Genomic DNA, 16,087 nt, shown 5'->3' with positions numbered 1-16,087 from the left:
TTGGCATAACTACTAAAGAATTAGTAAATAAGAAGAAATTAGATGAAAAATACTGCTTTAAATAATTACCTAATGTTTTTGTATGATGTTAAAATATGCAACTTTATTTAGATTTTTCAAAACTGTCCACACAGATAATATAGTCAATAATTGTATGAAAGAAATAGAGATGATTACTTTTAATAAAATATCAGAGCCCAAATTTGTTTCTGAAACATTCCATAGATGCTTGTCAGTCAATCCCAGTCCTTCCTGAACCCCAACTTCCTTCTTCAGTCTCCTCAGTAGTCTCTCTTCAACAATCACGACCTCTATGAAGTGATTATTAGAAGATCTATTCTTGAAGGCTCCTTCACTCTCCCTTTCCTGTAGTTTGAGATCTGTGTCTATATCTGTATCTATCTTTACCGTAACAAGAGCTGAAGTTCTCTACTTTCCCAGCTGTGCGATGGAATTTCTCTGTGTGACTCTGTTCTTTGGTTAGGCTATCTTGTAGTGGTCATCTCAAAAAAATGTACTTCTTTGTACAACATTAGAATATTTGCTATGGCTGAACTTTAAATGCAGACTTCTCTTTAATATGTTATTCATTGAATTCAATATTAATATTATAACAAAAATTACAGATTTATGTTTTAAAAGTCATATTTATGGATAAACTAACCAGCTAAACTTTTACTTTTGTTTTGCTAAAATGTGTTCAATTGCTGCATGTTAGATTCTTTTATAAGTCTATGGTAATTTGCCTAGTGATAATTGCTTTCCATAGCATTATTTTCAGACAGTTATTAAGCACCAGGCAAAATGATAAACTGTTTTCTAAATATTAGTTTATTAATAAGAGATTATAAATATCAAAAATATGAACATTGATAGACACATTCTTCTATTAGACTTTACTTTTCTTTATTTTATGCCAAAAGGTGTTATTTAAAATATAAGTATAATCTGATAGTAACAAGATATCCATCTTATTTTATAAAAAATTCACCTAAACTAATTTTTACTAAAGGCTGAGAATCTCTCTGTGCTATAGAGCTAGTAAGATGGTAACTCTGTGAGTTCTGTGCTGTCCGTTCTAGTTTCATGCCTAACATACACTAAGAGATTGAAATTTGCACTTTTGAGATGTGATAGCCAGAAATCAAACATACATACACAATATACATACCAATATAGTTTCCACTCTTTCTTTCTTTGTAAATATTGATTTTACATGAGGAAGGAAATATGCATTTTGGAATGGATATGCACACAAAGATCAAGTGACCATAGGTGTGTGGGTTCATTTCTGGGTTCAGTTCTATTTCATTGATCTTCCTGCCTGTCACTGTACCAATACGATACAGCTTTTATCACTATTGCTCTGTAGTACAGCTTGAGGACATGGATGGTGATTACCCCAGAAGTTCTCTTATTGTTGAGAATAGTTTTTTGTTATTCCAGATGAACTTGAGAATTAGTCTTTCTATCTCTGTGAAGAATTGAATTGGAATTTTGATGGAGACTTCATTCAATCCGTAGGTTGCTGTTGATAAGATGCCCATTTTTACTATGTAAATCCTGCTGGTCTGTGAGCGTGGGAGATCTTTCTATCTTCTGAGGTCTTATTCTATTTTTCCTCAGAGACTTGAAGTTCTTTTTGGAGAAATCTTTCACTTGCTTGGTTAAGAGTCAAACCAAGGTATTTTATATTATTTATGACTATTGTGAAGGGTGTCATTTTTCTAATTTCTTTCTCAGCTCATTTATCATTTGTATAAAGGAAGGCTACTAATTTATTTGAATTAATTTTATATCCAGCCACTTTGCTGAAGTTATTTATCAGCTCTAGGAGTTCTCTGGTGTAATTTTGGGGGTCACTAATCATCCACAAATAGTGATATCTTGACTTCTTCCTTTCTAATTTGTAACCCTTTGACCTCCTTTTGTTGTCTAATTGCTCTGGCTAAAACTTTGAGTACAATATTGAATGGATAGGGAAAGAGTGGGCAGCCTTGTCTAGCCCTTGATTTTAGTATAGCTTCAAGATTCTCCATTTAGTTTGATGTTGGCTTTTGATTTGCTGTATATTGCTTTTATTATGTATAGGTATCTGACTTGAATTGCCTTTCCTTACTTCATCAAAATTATTTAAAACTGTCTGAGATTAAGCATGAATGGCCAAAAAGAAGTGAACGTTCTCATGCATCCATAGTCATATTTGTCTCCCTGCTGCTGTTGCTCAGAGAGCGAGCTTGCAGTCCCTGTACGTGAGTCCCACACATTGTTGGTGACATACTTCTGTCACCTTGGCCACTCTTGACAGATTGTGATTGTTGAGTTGTTAGTCGAGCTACTGATCATTTTCTGATTCTAACCTGTTAAAACTGAATACTTCAGAGTATATACTGATGCTGTATATAAGAAAGGTAAACTGAAAGAATTCCTATACCTCGTGAAAAATGTTTTCTGTTTTATTTAATTTCTCTATTTGTCTTTCATTTCACTGAAATACTGCCCTAGCTTTATAAGGAGGCACATTTCATTAAAATTTCATCAAGAGAAAAAAAAAAAAACCCAAAACTCATAGAAATCTATGAACAAACACTAGCAAATGTTTTCTATTTACTGAAGTCCACACCTAACACAGGAACAGGAACAATGACGTCTGTGTTGGCTCAAGCATTGCACTACATGAGCAACTGTTGGAAGTGGAGGAATCATAGTGTTGTTTTGTGAAAAGTTAATAACCATTAAAAGTACTTTCCAACGTTTATTATTTTAACAGTAAATTTATATAAACTGAATGCTTAATGGTGTTCTTTCATAAGCTGCTATTCCTGGTAACTTTTTAAAATGCTAACGAGATTGGTGGCAGCAGACATAATCAACAGTGTAATATTTAATAACTTAAACACAATCTAATTTGAGAAATTACTTTAACTCAGTATTTGAAATTTATTATACTTAATCAATGAGTGTGTATTGAGGAATTTCTCTGTTTTATACACTGTGCCAATATTAGTAGCACATATGATAATTCACATCCCAGCTTTATGATGCTTCTAAGTTTCAAATTAATTATATTAAGTGCAATGAATTCTACTACAGATGTTGGGTAGCTATCCAAAAGACTCTGGGAGATGGATAGGAAGGTTTGATTCACATTTTTATTTGAGTTCACTCTAGAATGGCCTCTAGGATTTGGGCTATCATTCAATGGTGAGATGTTTGTGCACCATGTACCTAGTCCTAGATTTTGTATTTAGCATAACACTGTACAAAAGCAATTACACTGCACCAAAACCTTAATTCTTTGCCTTTCTTAAATCAGTTTCAAAGAAGTAAAGCAGACTTAATAGCTTCCTCTTGGGAAATTTTAATACCATTTCAAATTAACAATTACATTTTCAAAAGAAGTATCTATAAATAATTAAAACAGTATAAAATCCATTTTAATAGATCTTTGACAAAAAACAAAAAAATGAAGCTTAACAGAATAATTATAAAAATATAATACTAAAGGGTAATGGCTTAAAAGCTGTGACTTTTTTCTAACTTTATGCTATAATATAGTCTATGTGGCTTCTTGTAAATAGTTGTGTTCTCCGGTCCTTTTGGCTGTAAGCATTGTGAGTATCATCTGGACAATGCCTGACAGAAGACTTTAGTTATTGGATATTGAAGAATAATATAAGAATGGAGCTTCATTACTAATCATTTAATTAAGACAGCATGTGAAACATAAACACTGAATTATATTGTTGATGAAGAGTGCTATTGGTGTAATCAATCAGCCCACCTTTTTTATGCTATCAATAGTTCTAGAGTGTGTACTTTATGGTTAGTGGCTTACTCTGATTCTGATTTTTCAGTACTAGTATTTCAAAAAGGATTTGTTATGTTACTCCAGTAAATATTTGTTTTGAAATTTATATTCCAGCTATGCTAGCCAGAGATGCTTGACAAATGCAAATACGCAGTGACCTGGTAGTGTGTACATATGCACACAGATGCTTGCAGTGTTCTGTACTGTGTTTTCATTTTCTTAAATGGTAGCTGATGAATAGGCTACACTGTTGACCTTTTGTGTGAGATAGTCATTATTTATTCAGTAGATCATGGAGGCAGAATGACAAGACATTACAGCTTTGAAAAGGGGCTATTCAATGAACGATGAGGAAAAACAATGTTGACTTGTTTATCAGATTACAAATTTACTACCTCAGACACATCATTTGAGATAATGCTTTTTGAAGTGTGGTATAACCCACCTTATCTCAGCTCCTCTTCCTGATTATCTCAGTTCTTGTCACTAAGAAAAAGCACAGAAGGACAAAGTAGCCTCAGACCTTAGGGCGCTTTCTCTGAGGCTTAAAAAACATGTTTTCTAGGGTTTCAGATTAAGAATTGTCTTTTTCTCCTTAATGTTTTATAACCTAAAAATAAAATAACATGCTATCCTGATTGTAAATATCTAATACATTCTTGCAAAATAAATAAGTGAATTAAGTAACCCAATGGTTCCTTGATTCATATAGCTATCTTCATAGTAGATGGTGATTTTGTGACAATTGGGTTATTTATTTATTGAAAATTCAGCAGTTTCTCTTTTGCTTTTTAATTAATGAAAAGATCTAGAAGTTCTCCTAAAATTCATCCTTCAAATTCATTCACTATGAATCTCATTTTTTTCTATAAACTCAGAAGTATTAATACTGCAATTAAGTCATGTATATCTGATGTTTCCACATAAAAAAACAAGGTGTTACCTATAAAAGCAATATCTAATTAGTTTACATGTGATTGGTTTTTATTATATCAAAATTCAGAATGAGTTTAAATCTTTTCAACCGAGGAATTTAAAGTTCTACTGCTTGCCCATGATAAATGGCAGAGTAGAGTTTCACACCCATGTACTCCTGCTCCATTTTCTCCTCTTCTCTTCTTAGGATTCTAAGTAAGTTTGACTTTGAAAATGAGAGCTTCCATGTGCAGATTTTTCATACATAAAACTACTGAATTGCTTATAAGAGCAATATTTCCATGAGTAAGATATATACATATACAAATACATATACATATACATATACATATATATATCATCCCTAATGTCCAAATTCGAATTGGAGAAAGAAGGTAGTATAGAAAGAAAATATCAGCAATAGAAGATAGCATATGTAAAATGAGTATGTGAAACTTTGAACCCCAAGGAAAAGAGGGAGATTTCTGTGGGATAGAACTGACAGAGATGAGGAAATGAGTCAGTTCTGAAGTGCAAGCAAGGAACAATTGTGACTTTTAGTATCAGTGGAGCTCTCAGCATCATGACAGAGCTGTTCCCTGAGGATAATGTCACAAAACTAAGTTGGAGTCACAAAAATTCAAGGATCTTAATACTTTATTATGAGCCTGAGAAGTAAGTCATATTTTTCTTATTTGCCTATAACCTTTGTAATATACATACATATACATATACATATATATTCCTGGTCAAAGATTAATGATTAGTACCTCCTTCATTCTACAGTTTAATGCTAGAGCTACATTGCCAATACCAGGAATGACTAATAGTGAGCCTCAGGACACTTGTGTTGGGAGGAGAACACATGAAGGGATAGGAATGAATATGTGTGGACTAGAAAGAAAAGATGTGGCTCTCTCCATTAGACTGTAACAAGTTGTGCATTTTATAAAGAGAACATCTCTATAAAGTTGTAGAATAACAACTGAAGAAAAACCTTGTGGATAAATTTCTCTTTTTTTCTTTCTTTTTTTTAATTTTATTTTTATTGAAAATAGATTCTTCTGTCATAAAATATCCCAACCACTCTTTCTCCTCCCTCCATTTCTTCTATGTAGAGGAATTTTAATCTGGCAACATGGTTGCTCTGATCTCATCCAAAGACCTTCTAGATCCATGTGATCTAGCTATGCAGAAACACTCTTAGTACACACTTTTAATCCCCTTGGCTGGATCCCTTAATACACACATTTAATTAATTCCCATCAATGATGTCTAACTGAGGGACAGACGAAGTGACAATTCAGAGAAAGATTTGACAGAATGAGTTAGAAATGAGATAAGCCCAATTCTCAAGAGAAATCCTGCTTAAGAGCAGTACAGGAAGAGTCAGTCAGCACTGTTCAGCCAGTTGAGTTTAGTGCAGTGGGCTTGGGCCAGTCACATGGGAATCAGGGCAGTGAGTACAGTACAGTGGAGTTAAAGGCAGAAAATAAGACCAAGCCAGCGAATGAGATTAGAACAGATTGCTAGATTGGTTTGAGGCCATCAGAGCAATTCAGAATCAGTCATCTTGAAAGAAGTTTGAGCCAGAACATCTGAGTTGACCAGGCAGCCTGAGTTCAGAAAGAGCTAGCAAGGGTGAGCTTATTCAATAGTTAGCCTCTGAGAAGATTATTGCATCTGACGAATAAGTTACTTTTTCAATCCTAGTCTGCTCCCACCTTCCCTCTCCACTGCATCCACTCTATATTTCCTCTTGAGAAAAGAGCAGACTTCTAAGAGATAAAATACAAATTAAAAAGGATACAAAAAGACAAGGCAAAACCCTCACATCCAGGCTGACCAAAGCAACCCAATTGGAAGAAAGAAGTCCCAAGGCAAAAGAATCAGAGATGCAGTGGCTCCTACTGTCAGGTTTTCCATAAAACCAGCAAGTTGACATTGATAACATATATGTACAGGAACTGGGTCATAGTCATGTTGGCCTCATGCTTGACATTTCACACTCTGTGAGCCCACATGAGCCCTGCTTAGTTGATTAGTGGATCATGATCAGTACCTCCTTCATTCTACAATTTAATATGAGAGCTATGTTGCCAATACCATGAATGACTAATAGTGAGCCTCAAGACGCTTGTGTGGGGAGGAGAGCACATGAAAGAATACTTCCACCACTTTTGTGGGTTCCCTGAGGTGAAGGACCTAATAGAGACCTCTAGTTTAGTCTCTTCTCTTCTCTTCTCTTCTCTTCTCTTCTCTTCTCTTCTCTTCTCTTCTCTTCTCTTCTCTTCTCTTCTCTTCTCTTCTCTTCTCTTCTCTTCTCTTCTCCTCTCCTCTCCTCTCCTCTCCTCTCCTCTCCTCTCCTCTCCTCTCCTCTCCTCTCCTCTCCTCTCCTCCTCTCTCTCTCTCTCTCTCTCTCTCTCTCTCTCTCTCTCTCTCTCTCTCTCTCTCTCTCTCTCTCTCTCTCTCTCTCTTGTCTGGCTATGAGCTTCTCTACTACTCTTATCTGCTGCCAGAGAAAGCTTCTCTGATAATGACTAAACAGCCACCATTTTATGTGCTATGAGTATCATTAGGAATAAGGAATCATTTCATTTGACCAGTCATGTTTGACCAAAAAACCAAACCAAAAAAGTAAAAACTTAAGAATCTATTGTTCTGAAACTGAAGTTTACAAGGTTGGGTTTTTGTTTTATTTTGTTATTTCACTTTTTCTTTCTCATGGGATTTATCCAAATTTCTCACAGTTTAACCAAAGATTTGACATTGGGAATACCCAAGGAGGCCAACACTCTCCTCATGTCTTCTTTTTGCTGCCAAGACCCTGCAGTTCTGCTGTCAGATGAGTAGTGTGGGGTTTTGTGAGGCACCTTTTATAATAGCAGGAACTGTGTAAAGATCCCTAGTATCCAGAGCAGCAAACCTGATGAGAATTCAGGTTTATTCCAGAGCCCCTGCCAGTCAGTGTTTCAGCTTTAGTGGGAAGCTTGCCAATGATCTTTTTCTTCTGTTTGCTTGTTTAGAAATTACTGGAAATGCTGAAAAATACATTGTGATGGCAAATGATGATAGGTTTTAAAACTGGGAATTCTAAGAGTACAGTTATAGATAGCTTACATTCCAACCAGTAGGCATTCTGACTGTCCCATCTGCATTTGAAAGGTCTTATATTATGTGTCTCCTTTACCCCCATTTTTTTCTGTGTAGCCCACACCTATTTTGTTTTTTTTCTCTCTTTTTATTTTATTGAAAATGTTTTTTGACAATATATTCTGTTTAATGTTCCCCTCTCCCATTCTCCTCTCAGATATTCCCCAGCTCCCTTCCCATCAAGATCCATATGCTTTCTCTCCTTAGAATACAAACAGGTATTTAGAAAAATAATAAAATAAAATAAAAACGAGGAGGAACAGCACAAAATAAACAGAAAGAGAAAAATGCAGAATAAAAGAAAAAGATGTGGAGACATGCATTCATACACACAAGAATTGAATAAAAACACAAAATGGAGAGCCATAATATATAAATGACTTTTATGTTTAAACAAATTTCCTGAAAACAAAATTATGAGACAAAAATGTTCAGTGATGCCAGCTTGTTGACTTTGTGTTGGTTATCTACTGATGGGCATGGGACCTGCCCTTAGGAGTGGTGTCTATCCCTAATAAGACTCCTTTGGAAACACTTTTATTGTAAATGGTTATCAATTACAGTTACCTTCTAAGTTTAGGGATGGGGATTTGTACCTGCTTCCCCACTCAGCACTGTGACCCATCTGCCCCCGACATGTTAGGCCCTGTGTATACTGCTAGTCACGTTGTGTATCAGGCCTGCTGTATTTAAAAGACATTACTTCCTTATTGTCCTCACTTACCTCTTGCTCTTACACTGTCCTCTCTTCCAGCACTTTCTCTAAGACCTGAAGGGAGGAACTTGATGGTAAAATCCCATCTACTACTGAGTGTTTCAAAGTCTCTCACTCTCTGCAGATTGTCTAGCTGTAGGTCTCAATATTTGTTCCTATGCAGGAAGAAGCTTTTCTAATGAGGGCTGAACAAAGCACTATTCTAAGAGAATATCATTAGTAGTCATTTTACAGTTATGTTCCCTTTGCAAAACAATAGAATTGGGTCTTCCCCCAAGTCCCTTGCATATCTGTTCTCAGGTTTCTCGCCACCTGAACAGGATGTGGGATGGGTTGCATCTCATTGAGTGGGACTTAAATCCAATTAGATATTATTGGTACTATTACTCTATTACTATTAGACACTATTGCACCAGCTCATGGGAACTCAACTTTCATGTCTCTCTACCACCATGGGATATGTGGGATATGGACATATATGTCAAATTTTATATATATATATATATATATATATATATATATATATATACATATATATTTATAAATATATAAATAAATATTAAAATAAATTAAATAAATTAAAATAAATATTAAAATAAATATACAAAAATATAAATAAATATATATTTATATATAAATATAAATATATTATATATAAATATATAATGTATATAGTGTATATTGTGTATATTATGTACATTATGTACATTATGTATATTATATATACATATGTATACCCACATATCATATATATATATTCACTTGTAGACATATGTATCCCAGAACCATTCATTCTAAAAAAATAAAATAAAATCACAGCAAACTTAATAGTGTTTGCTTTCAAATCCAACTAAGATCTGGACATAACATTCAGAACCTTACAGGCCTCTTGTGTTTTTGCTAGTTCTCTACTTACAACACTAATAAACGTCCTGGCTGCATTAAATTTCAGGCAACGTGTGAGCCTGTCATCATAATCAGCAGACTCTTTGCATCATGCCTCCTTGAAGATGGACATTATAGTCTTTGAATGCATTAGTTTCTAATGTTTTCTTCAAAGCAACACTCTAGCCAGGTATAGTGGTGGATAACTGTAATGCTAGGCCTGGGAAGGTAGAGGCAGACTGATCTATGTGATTTTGAGGCTAGAGTGACTCTGCACAGCAAATTCAGGGTTACCATGACTACATAGTGAGAACTTGTCTCAAAAGTCAATACGTAAAAATCGTATAAAGTATTCAAGTATATGTTTTCACAACTTCCCTAGTCATAGTGTTCACTTTAGGAGAGAATTAACTTCTGAAAACCATGGTTACTCTTTGTCTGTACTAAGTCACTTGCTGTTTATAATAAAGGACTGGACCTTCATTGTATTTCCAGCTCTCTTCATCCTAAGTGTCTGTGTATCATCCAAGCTTTCTTCTTACTTCTGAAACATCTTTTGTCTGGAAACCATTAACTGAGACATGAGGTTTCTCTCTCTCTCTCTCTCTCTCTCTCTCTCTCTCTCTCTCTCTCTCTCTCTCTCTCCCTGTGTGTGTCTGTGTGTGTCTGTGCTTGTGTGTGTGTATATCTCTGTGTGGCTATTGTGTATTCATACATACTGAGAAGACATAATGAAAGCTCAAATCATGTTGATATCATGATTGTATTACCCCAGATATCCCCCTTTTTTTATTAAATATTTTCTTTATTTACATTGCAAATGTAATCCCCTTTCCCAGTCACCCCCCCATCCCACTCCTCCATCCCCCAACTCCTGCTGATATGAGGGTTTTCCCCCACCCACCCACCCACTCCCACTTTCCTGCCCTGGCATTTCCCTATAATGGGGTACTGAGCCTTCACAGGACCACAGCCCTCTCCTCCCATTGATACCCTACAAGGCCATCCTCTGCTACATATGTAACTGGAGCCATGGGTCCCTCCATGTGTACTCTTTGGTTGGTGGTTTAGTCCACGGGAGCTATGAGGGGTCTGGTTGGTTGATATTGTTTTTCTTCCTGTGTGGTTGCAAACCCCTTCAGCTCCTTCAGTCATTTCTCTTAACACTTCCATTGAGGACTCTGTGTTCAGTCCAATGGTTGGCTGCAAGCATCTGCCTCTGTATTTGTAAGGATCTGACAGAGCCTCTCAGGAGACAACTATATCAGGCTCCTGTCACCATACACTTGTTGGCATCCACAATAGTCTCTGGGTTTGGTGACTATATATGGGGTAGATGCCCAGGTGGCGCAGTCTATGAATGGCATTTCCTTCAGTCTCTGCTCCACACTTTGTCTCCATATTTGCTCCCATGAGTATTTTGTTCACCCTTCTAAGAAGGACCGAAGTATCCACACTTTGGTCTTCCTTGAGCTTCATGTGGTCTTTGAATTTTATCTTGGGTATTCCCAGCTTTGGGGCTAATCTCCGCTTATCAGTGAGTAAATACCATGTGTGTTCTTTTGTGATTGGGTTACCTCACTCAGGATGATATTTTCTAGTTCCATCCATTTACCTAAGAATTTCTCAAATTCATTATTTTTAATAGCTGAGTAATACTCCATTGTGTAAATGTACCACATTTTTTTTTTATCTATTCCTCTGTTGAAGGACATCTGGGTTCTTTCCAGCTTCTGGCTATTATAAATAAGGCTGCTATGAACATAGTGGAGCATAAGTGCTTGTTATATGTTGGAGCATCATCTGGGTATATGCTCAGGAGTATTATAGCTGGGTCCTCAGGTAATGCTATGTCCAATTTTCTGAGGAACTGCCAATCTGATTTCCAGAGTAGTTGTACCAGCTTGCAATCCCACCAACAATGAAGGAGTGTTCCTCTTTCTCCACATCCTCACCAACATCTGCTGTCTCCTGAGTTTTTGATCTTAGCCATTCTGACTGGTTTGAAGTGGAATCTCAGGGTTGTTTTGATTTGCATTTCCTTGATGACTAATAATGTTGAATGTTTCTTTAGGTGTTTCTCTGCCATTTGATAGTCCTCAGTTGAGGCAAAGGACACTGTCAATAGGACGAAATGGCAGCCAACAGATTGGGAAAAAATCTTTACCAGTCCTACATCTGATAGAGGGCAAATATCCAATATATACAAAGAACTCAAGAAGTTAGACTCCAGAGAATCAAATAACCGTATTTAAAAATGGGATACAGAGCTAAACATAGATACCCCCCCTTTTAGTGAAACATGGCTTATGGTAGAATAGTTTGTGCATTGGTTAACTAGCAGGTATTGTTAGTGTCCATATTTGGACCTAGATTAATTAAACTGTACCCATTGTTGCCTCTGCCTGACAAGTACAGTCAGTCTGAGGTTTTCTACTTTAGCCACATTAAATTTCTCTTTTACTAATATATGTCTTTTTCTTGTTCTTATTTTAAGGTCATTTCATTTTTAAACCTATGATATTTCTGTAACTAAAAAATTTCCACACACTCATTATCCCTTTTTCAAATTAACTTGCTTTATGCATCCCTACACATTATTTCTTATGTTCTTTGAGAAAATGCTTACCTTAGACAGGCAATGACTACTTTACCCAAATTATTGAGTGGACACTTATCATAATTCTCTCATCGGCAGGAAAGCATTGTACACCATCTACCTGCTTCACATTACCAACTGTACATAAAATTTTGTGAGAATAGTTCTGCTATATCTTCATTGTGATTCTAATGTCGTTGTTGAGGGAACAATTTAATAACTAATATAAACTATATGCATTGGATTTCTATTTTGTTTTAGACACTTTTTCTAAGGATGATTCCTTATTTTCAAGTCCGGATGTCACTGACATTGCACCAAGTAGGAAGAGAAGACACCGAATGCAGAAGAATCTTGGGACAGAACCTAAAATGGCTTCACAGGAGTTGCCACTACAGGAGAAGGAAAGGTAGGTGTGTACAGTGGGAGGTATTAGGAATGAGGAGTCTGGCTGGCTCCGGGCTTAGCTGCCGTGTTCCCACACTAATGCTGACACTGGCAGTGATCTCAGTGGTGCTGGCTGGGGTCCCTGAGATGTTGCTGCCTCTGCCCACTGCCATCCTCGGCCTCCTCCTCGGCTTTTGGCTGTCCCCGCCACCTCCATGGCACTAAGGTAGCCCCATGCAATAACCTCCATCCACACAGTTAGATATCACAATACTCATTAACCTGGTAAAACAAAACTCTTAATGCTTATAGTTAACCAAACAGATTTATATATCAACAAATACTCAAATCCTAAGATGTCCACACACTTTAGACAAGTTATCCCAATTATTCTAACCTTTAAATTTCATATCTACCTTTCGACAACTTAAAGCCACTCACCTTTCTCTTCCCCCTGCATCTCTCTTCAAGCCCCCTCTCTGCCACCCTTAGCTCCACCTCCCTTTTCCCTGTCCAATCACAGGCCTCCCACTGCAAATATATGGGACTGGGAAATTTCTGCCACTGATATGCACATCTGTACGACTATACAATATCTCCATAGAGACTACCCAAAAGATTAGAGCGCCTCAGCTAATAACTTACTTTTAGAGATAAAATTATGATGTGGGATATTGTAAAGCAGTTCAGATGATATCTTTTTTCTAGTATTTGGTTAATCCATATTAATATTTAAGGCCAAATATTAATTCCTAAAATATAAGCAGGGTTATGTTGTGCTATTCATAGTTTAATGAGAGAAGATATGTAGAATACTAAAGTATTAGACTGCATCTTGTGTTCATTAAGCATTTCAATGCAATTTATAGCTTAAAGGGCACCCAGATCACATTCACATTAGCCATTCTGATTATGCTTGTCCCCTACCGCTTGGAAAATCCCTTTCTCTGGTCTTCTGTATACTTTTATCAAACCTTGACAGTATATGCTTTATTTTTACTCTGTCTTTCAAACTTGAATTTATATTCTAATTTAAAGTAAAAATTATATTTCAATATAACAACAGATATATTCATAAATAGTATCATCAGATGAATTCTAAGTGAATGTGTGAATTGATATTCAATGAGTATTTTATTCTTTTTCCTATACATTATGGTTAATTTTGAAGATGGTGTTATTAGCTCCTTGCAGACTGTGCAGGAGAACTCCCATGGCTCTCAAGGCCTCCCTTGTAGTCTTTCCCTTCCCTTCTTCAAGTCCATATCTGTGTAAATACAGTCTGTCATAGGTGAAAAGGTGCAGAAGCAAGTAAAAATTAAACTGCTTTCAGTCAAGGCATCACCAAAAAAACTTGCAAACCAGCTTCTTTTCGTTTGTTGTTTGTTTGCTTGTTTTGAAAATATAGTGATAATTCAATAAGAATAAAGTTATTCCAGTAAGTGAAAAAAGAGGCCATGAATGTGCAGGACAGTTGGGAGGTGTGTATGGAAAGGTTTGCAAGGAGGAAAGGAAGAAATGTTATAATCTCAAGTTTTAAAATTAATTCAAAAATGATGTTATTCATGTTGTCAAAAAGATTTGTATAATCTTAAAATATTAAATGAAGATTTTAGTGATAATTTTCAAGGTGCCCTCTGTAGTTCACATGAACAAGAATGTGGATCAAGTACTCTTGATATGCTCAAAAAGTTTAAATGTATAAAGTGATCTTTAGACCAAAATCTTTTATACTATCTATAAGTAATAGGATATGATAAGGGGTAATCCATGCCTCAGGAGTCTGGCAAGATAACAGGAGAATTCTTAAAAGTTTCTGGCATACAGAAGTATTACAGATGGTTATAATTGGGCTGGTCTGTAATCCTAGCTGTCTTATGTCTGGGGATTGTAGATTGTTCAAGGCCAGCCTTGTTGTATACTTAGCTCAAGGCCTACTGACTATAGAGTGAGATCCTAGCTCTAAAACAAAACAAGCAAAATCATGGTGATAAAATTGGATTGATTTGTATATTATTTATTTCTGAAATTTTGCCTGATGTATTTGCCCCTTACACAGGCTCCATTGTGTATAGTACGTGTGTCTAGATATCCTCTTTTAAAAATCAATATACAATGAACTCTTGCTGTTCAGGTTTGTCATCTGAGTTCATTCCTCACCTCTTAACCATTTGAAAGATATACTGCCATTCAAGACATACTATGCCTTACATAGTGAAGAATTATTCCTAAATTATATCAGAATTACCATACCATTTATATAGATTTTATGGCCAAGAATAAGTTACCAGCAACTCTGAGAACTCTTGCCTTCATTTGCCATTCAGTAAAATGTAACTCATGGATATAAGTTACGTACGTGGCGTGATAGCAAATCTTAAGGATTCAGGAGAGTTAAAAACAAAAGTAATTACCCAATATAGCTTGTTCTTTTTGTTCTGATTGTTTTGTTTGATGAAAATCTTGATTTGTAAGGAAGCAAACGTGTTGAATTATATGGGAGTGAGGCATTTTATACCTCTCAATTTTCTGGATAACAAAGTATAAAGTCTTAAGATTATTAATATTCCCTATGTGTACATTGTTACTAAAACAAGTTTCTGATATATACATTGAAGACAGGTGAGACAAATTTAGTTCTGAATTATGACTATTTTTATAAAACTTTAAAATAAAAGTAAAGTGTTTTTGTTTCTAAAAATATCCATATTAAAATGTTCCTCTCTAATTTGAAATGATTATGTCAGTTTGTTAAGTATATTTTCAATATTTTAAAAGTTGTATTATATTATATCATCTTTTTTGCATTGTGTGCCAATACTTGTAGGACCATCTGTGAAGACTATTTCTATATAGAACTGAAAAGCATAAATAAAAATTCTGAGGATTAAGGGCAATTTAGTTTCGTGCTTGTCAGTCAGAGGTTGAGTGTCTAACACTCTGCTTTATAATTCCACTTTCATCATCCCACTGAATTAAGATGTTAACATATAAATATATACTTTATTTTTTGTATTTCAGAAAGTCTTTTTCATTTTGAATATTCTAGGCTGAAAGTTTAGAGCTTGCACAAAATTTAACTACTTGTTCCACATTTCCAATTCTTTCTGTGGAAAAATAAGCTTCTGAAAAAAAGTATATTCTTATCCAGAAATGAAACAGAAACCAACAATGACAAGAAAAAAGTAGACTGAGACATGCCAAGGTGGGGTGGGAGGTAAGGAGGACACGCCGGGTATGATGAGTAGTGTTTTTAACCAAACCTTTTTTTGTGTATTATACTGCTTCTTAAACACATTTTTTTTCTAAAAAACAATTCTCATTTACAGTGTATATATAATTTAGGTTAATTCTAGGTTAATGCCATTAGATTGCTACTGTTTTAAAGCATTTAACTGTTGGTAGATAATTAATGGGTCACTATGTCTTATAACTGTTTATATGATATTCTACTTCATTTCATGGTACTGAGGGAAGTATAATCTTTGTAAAGTTTACTAAAATATATCAAATGTTTTCTTGGTATATTCATAAGAATATTTAGTAGAAATATCCTCTAGACTAGAATATAGCTCTGTTGGTTGAGTTTTGATCTAGCATGCACAAAGCTCTGGATTCAATC

General features: G+C 35.4%; 1 protein-coding gene across 2 annotated transcripts in view; it reads left to right on the top strand.

Annotated features, from left to right (window-relative positions):
* Xrcc4 (X-ray repair cross complementing 4) overlaps positions 1 to 16,087 on the top strand; it is a 202,862-nt gene that overhangs the window by 123,452 nt on the left and 63,323 nt on the right. For both annotated transcript variants that reach the window (XM_076927117.1, XM_076927118.1), the window contains exon 7: positions 12,340 to 12,487. In XM_076927117.1, the coding sequence (XP_076783232.1) occupies positions 12,340 to 12,487 (148 nt within the window). The remainder of the gene's footprint in view (positions 1 to 12,339; positions 12,488 to 16,087) is intronic.

The sequence above is a fragment of the Arvicanthis niloticus genome, chromosome 29, assembly GCF_011762505.2.
Source record: "Arvicanthis niloticus isolate mArvNil1 chromosome 29, mArvNil1.pat.X, whole genome shotgun sequence".
Lineage (NCBI taxonomy): Eukaryota > Metazoa > Chordata > Mammalia > Rodentia > Muridae > Arvicanthis > Arvicanthis niloticus.
Note: the sequence above shows the minus strand (reverse complement) of the source record. Positions and strands in the feature narration are given on the sequence as shown.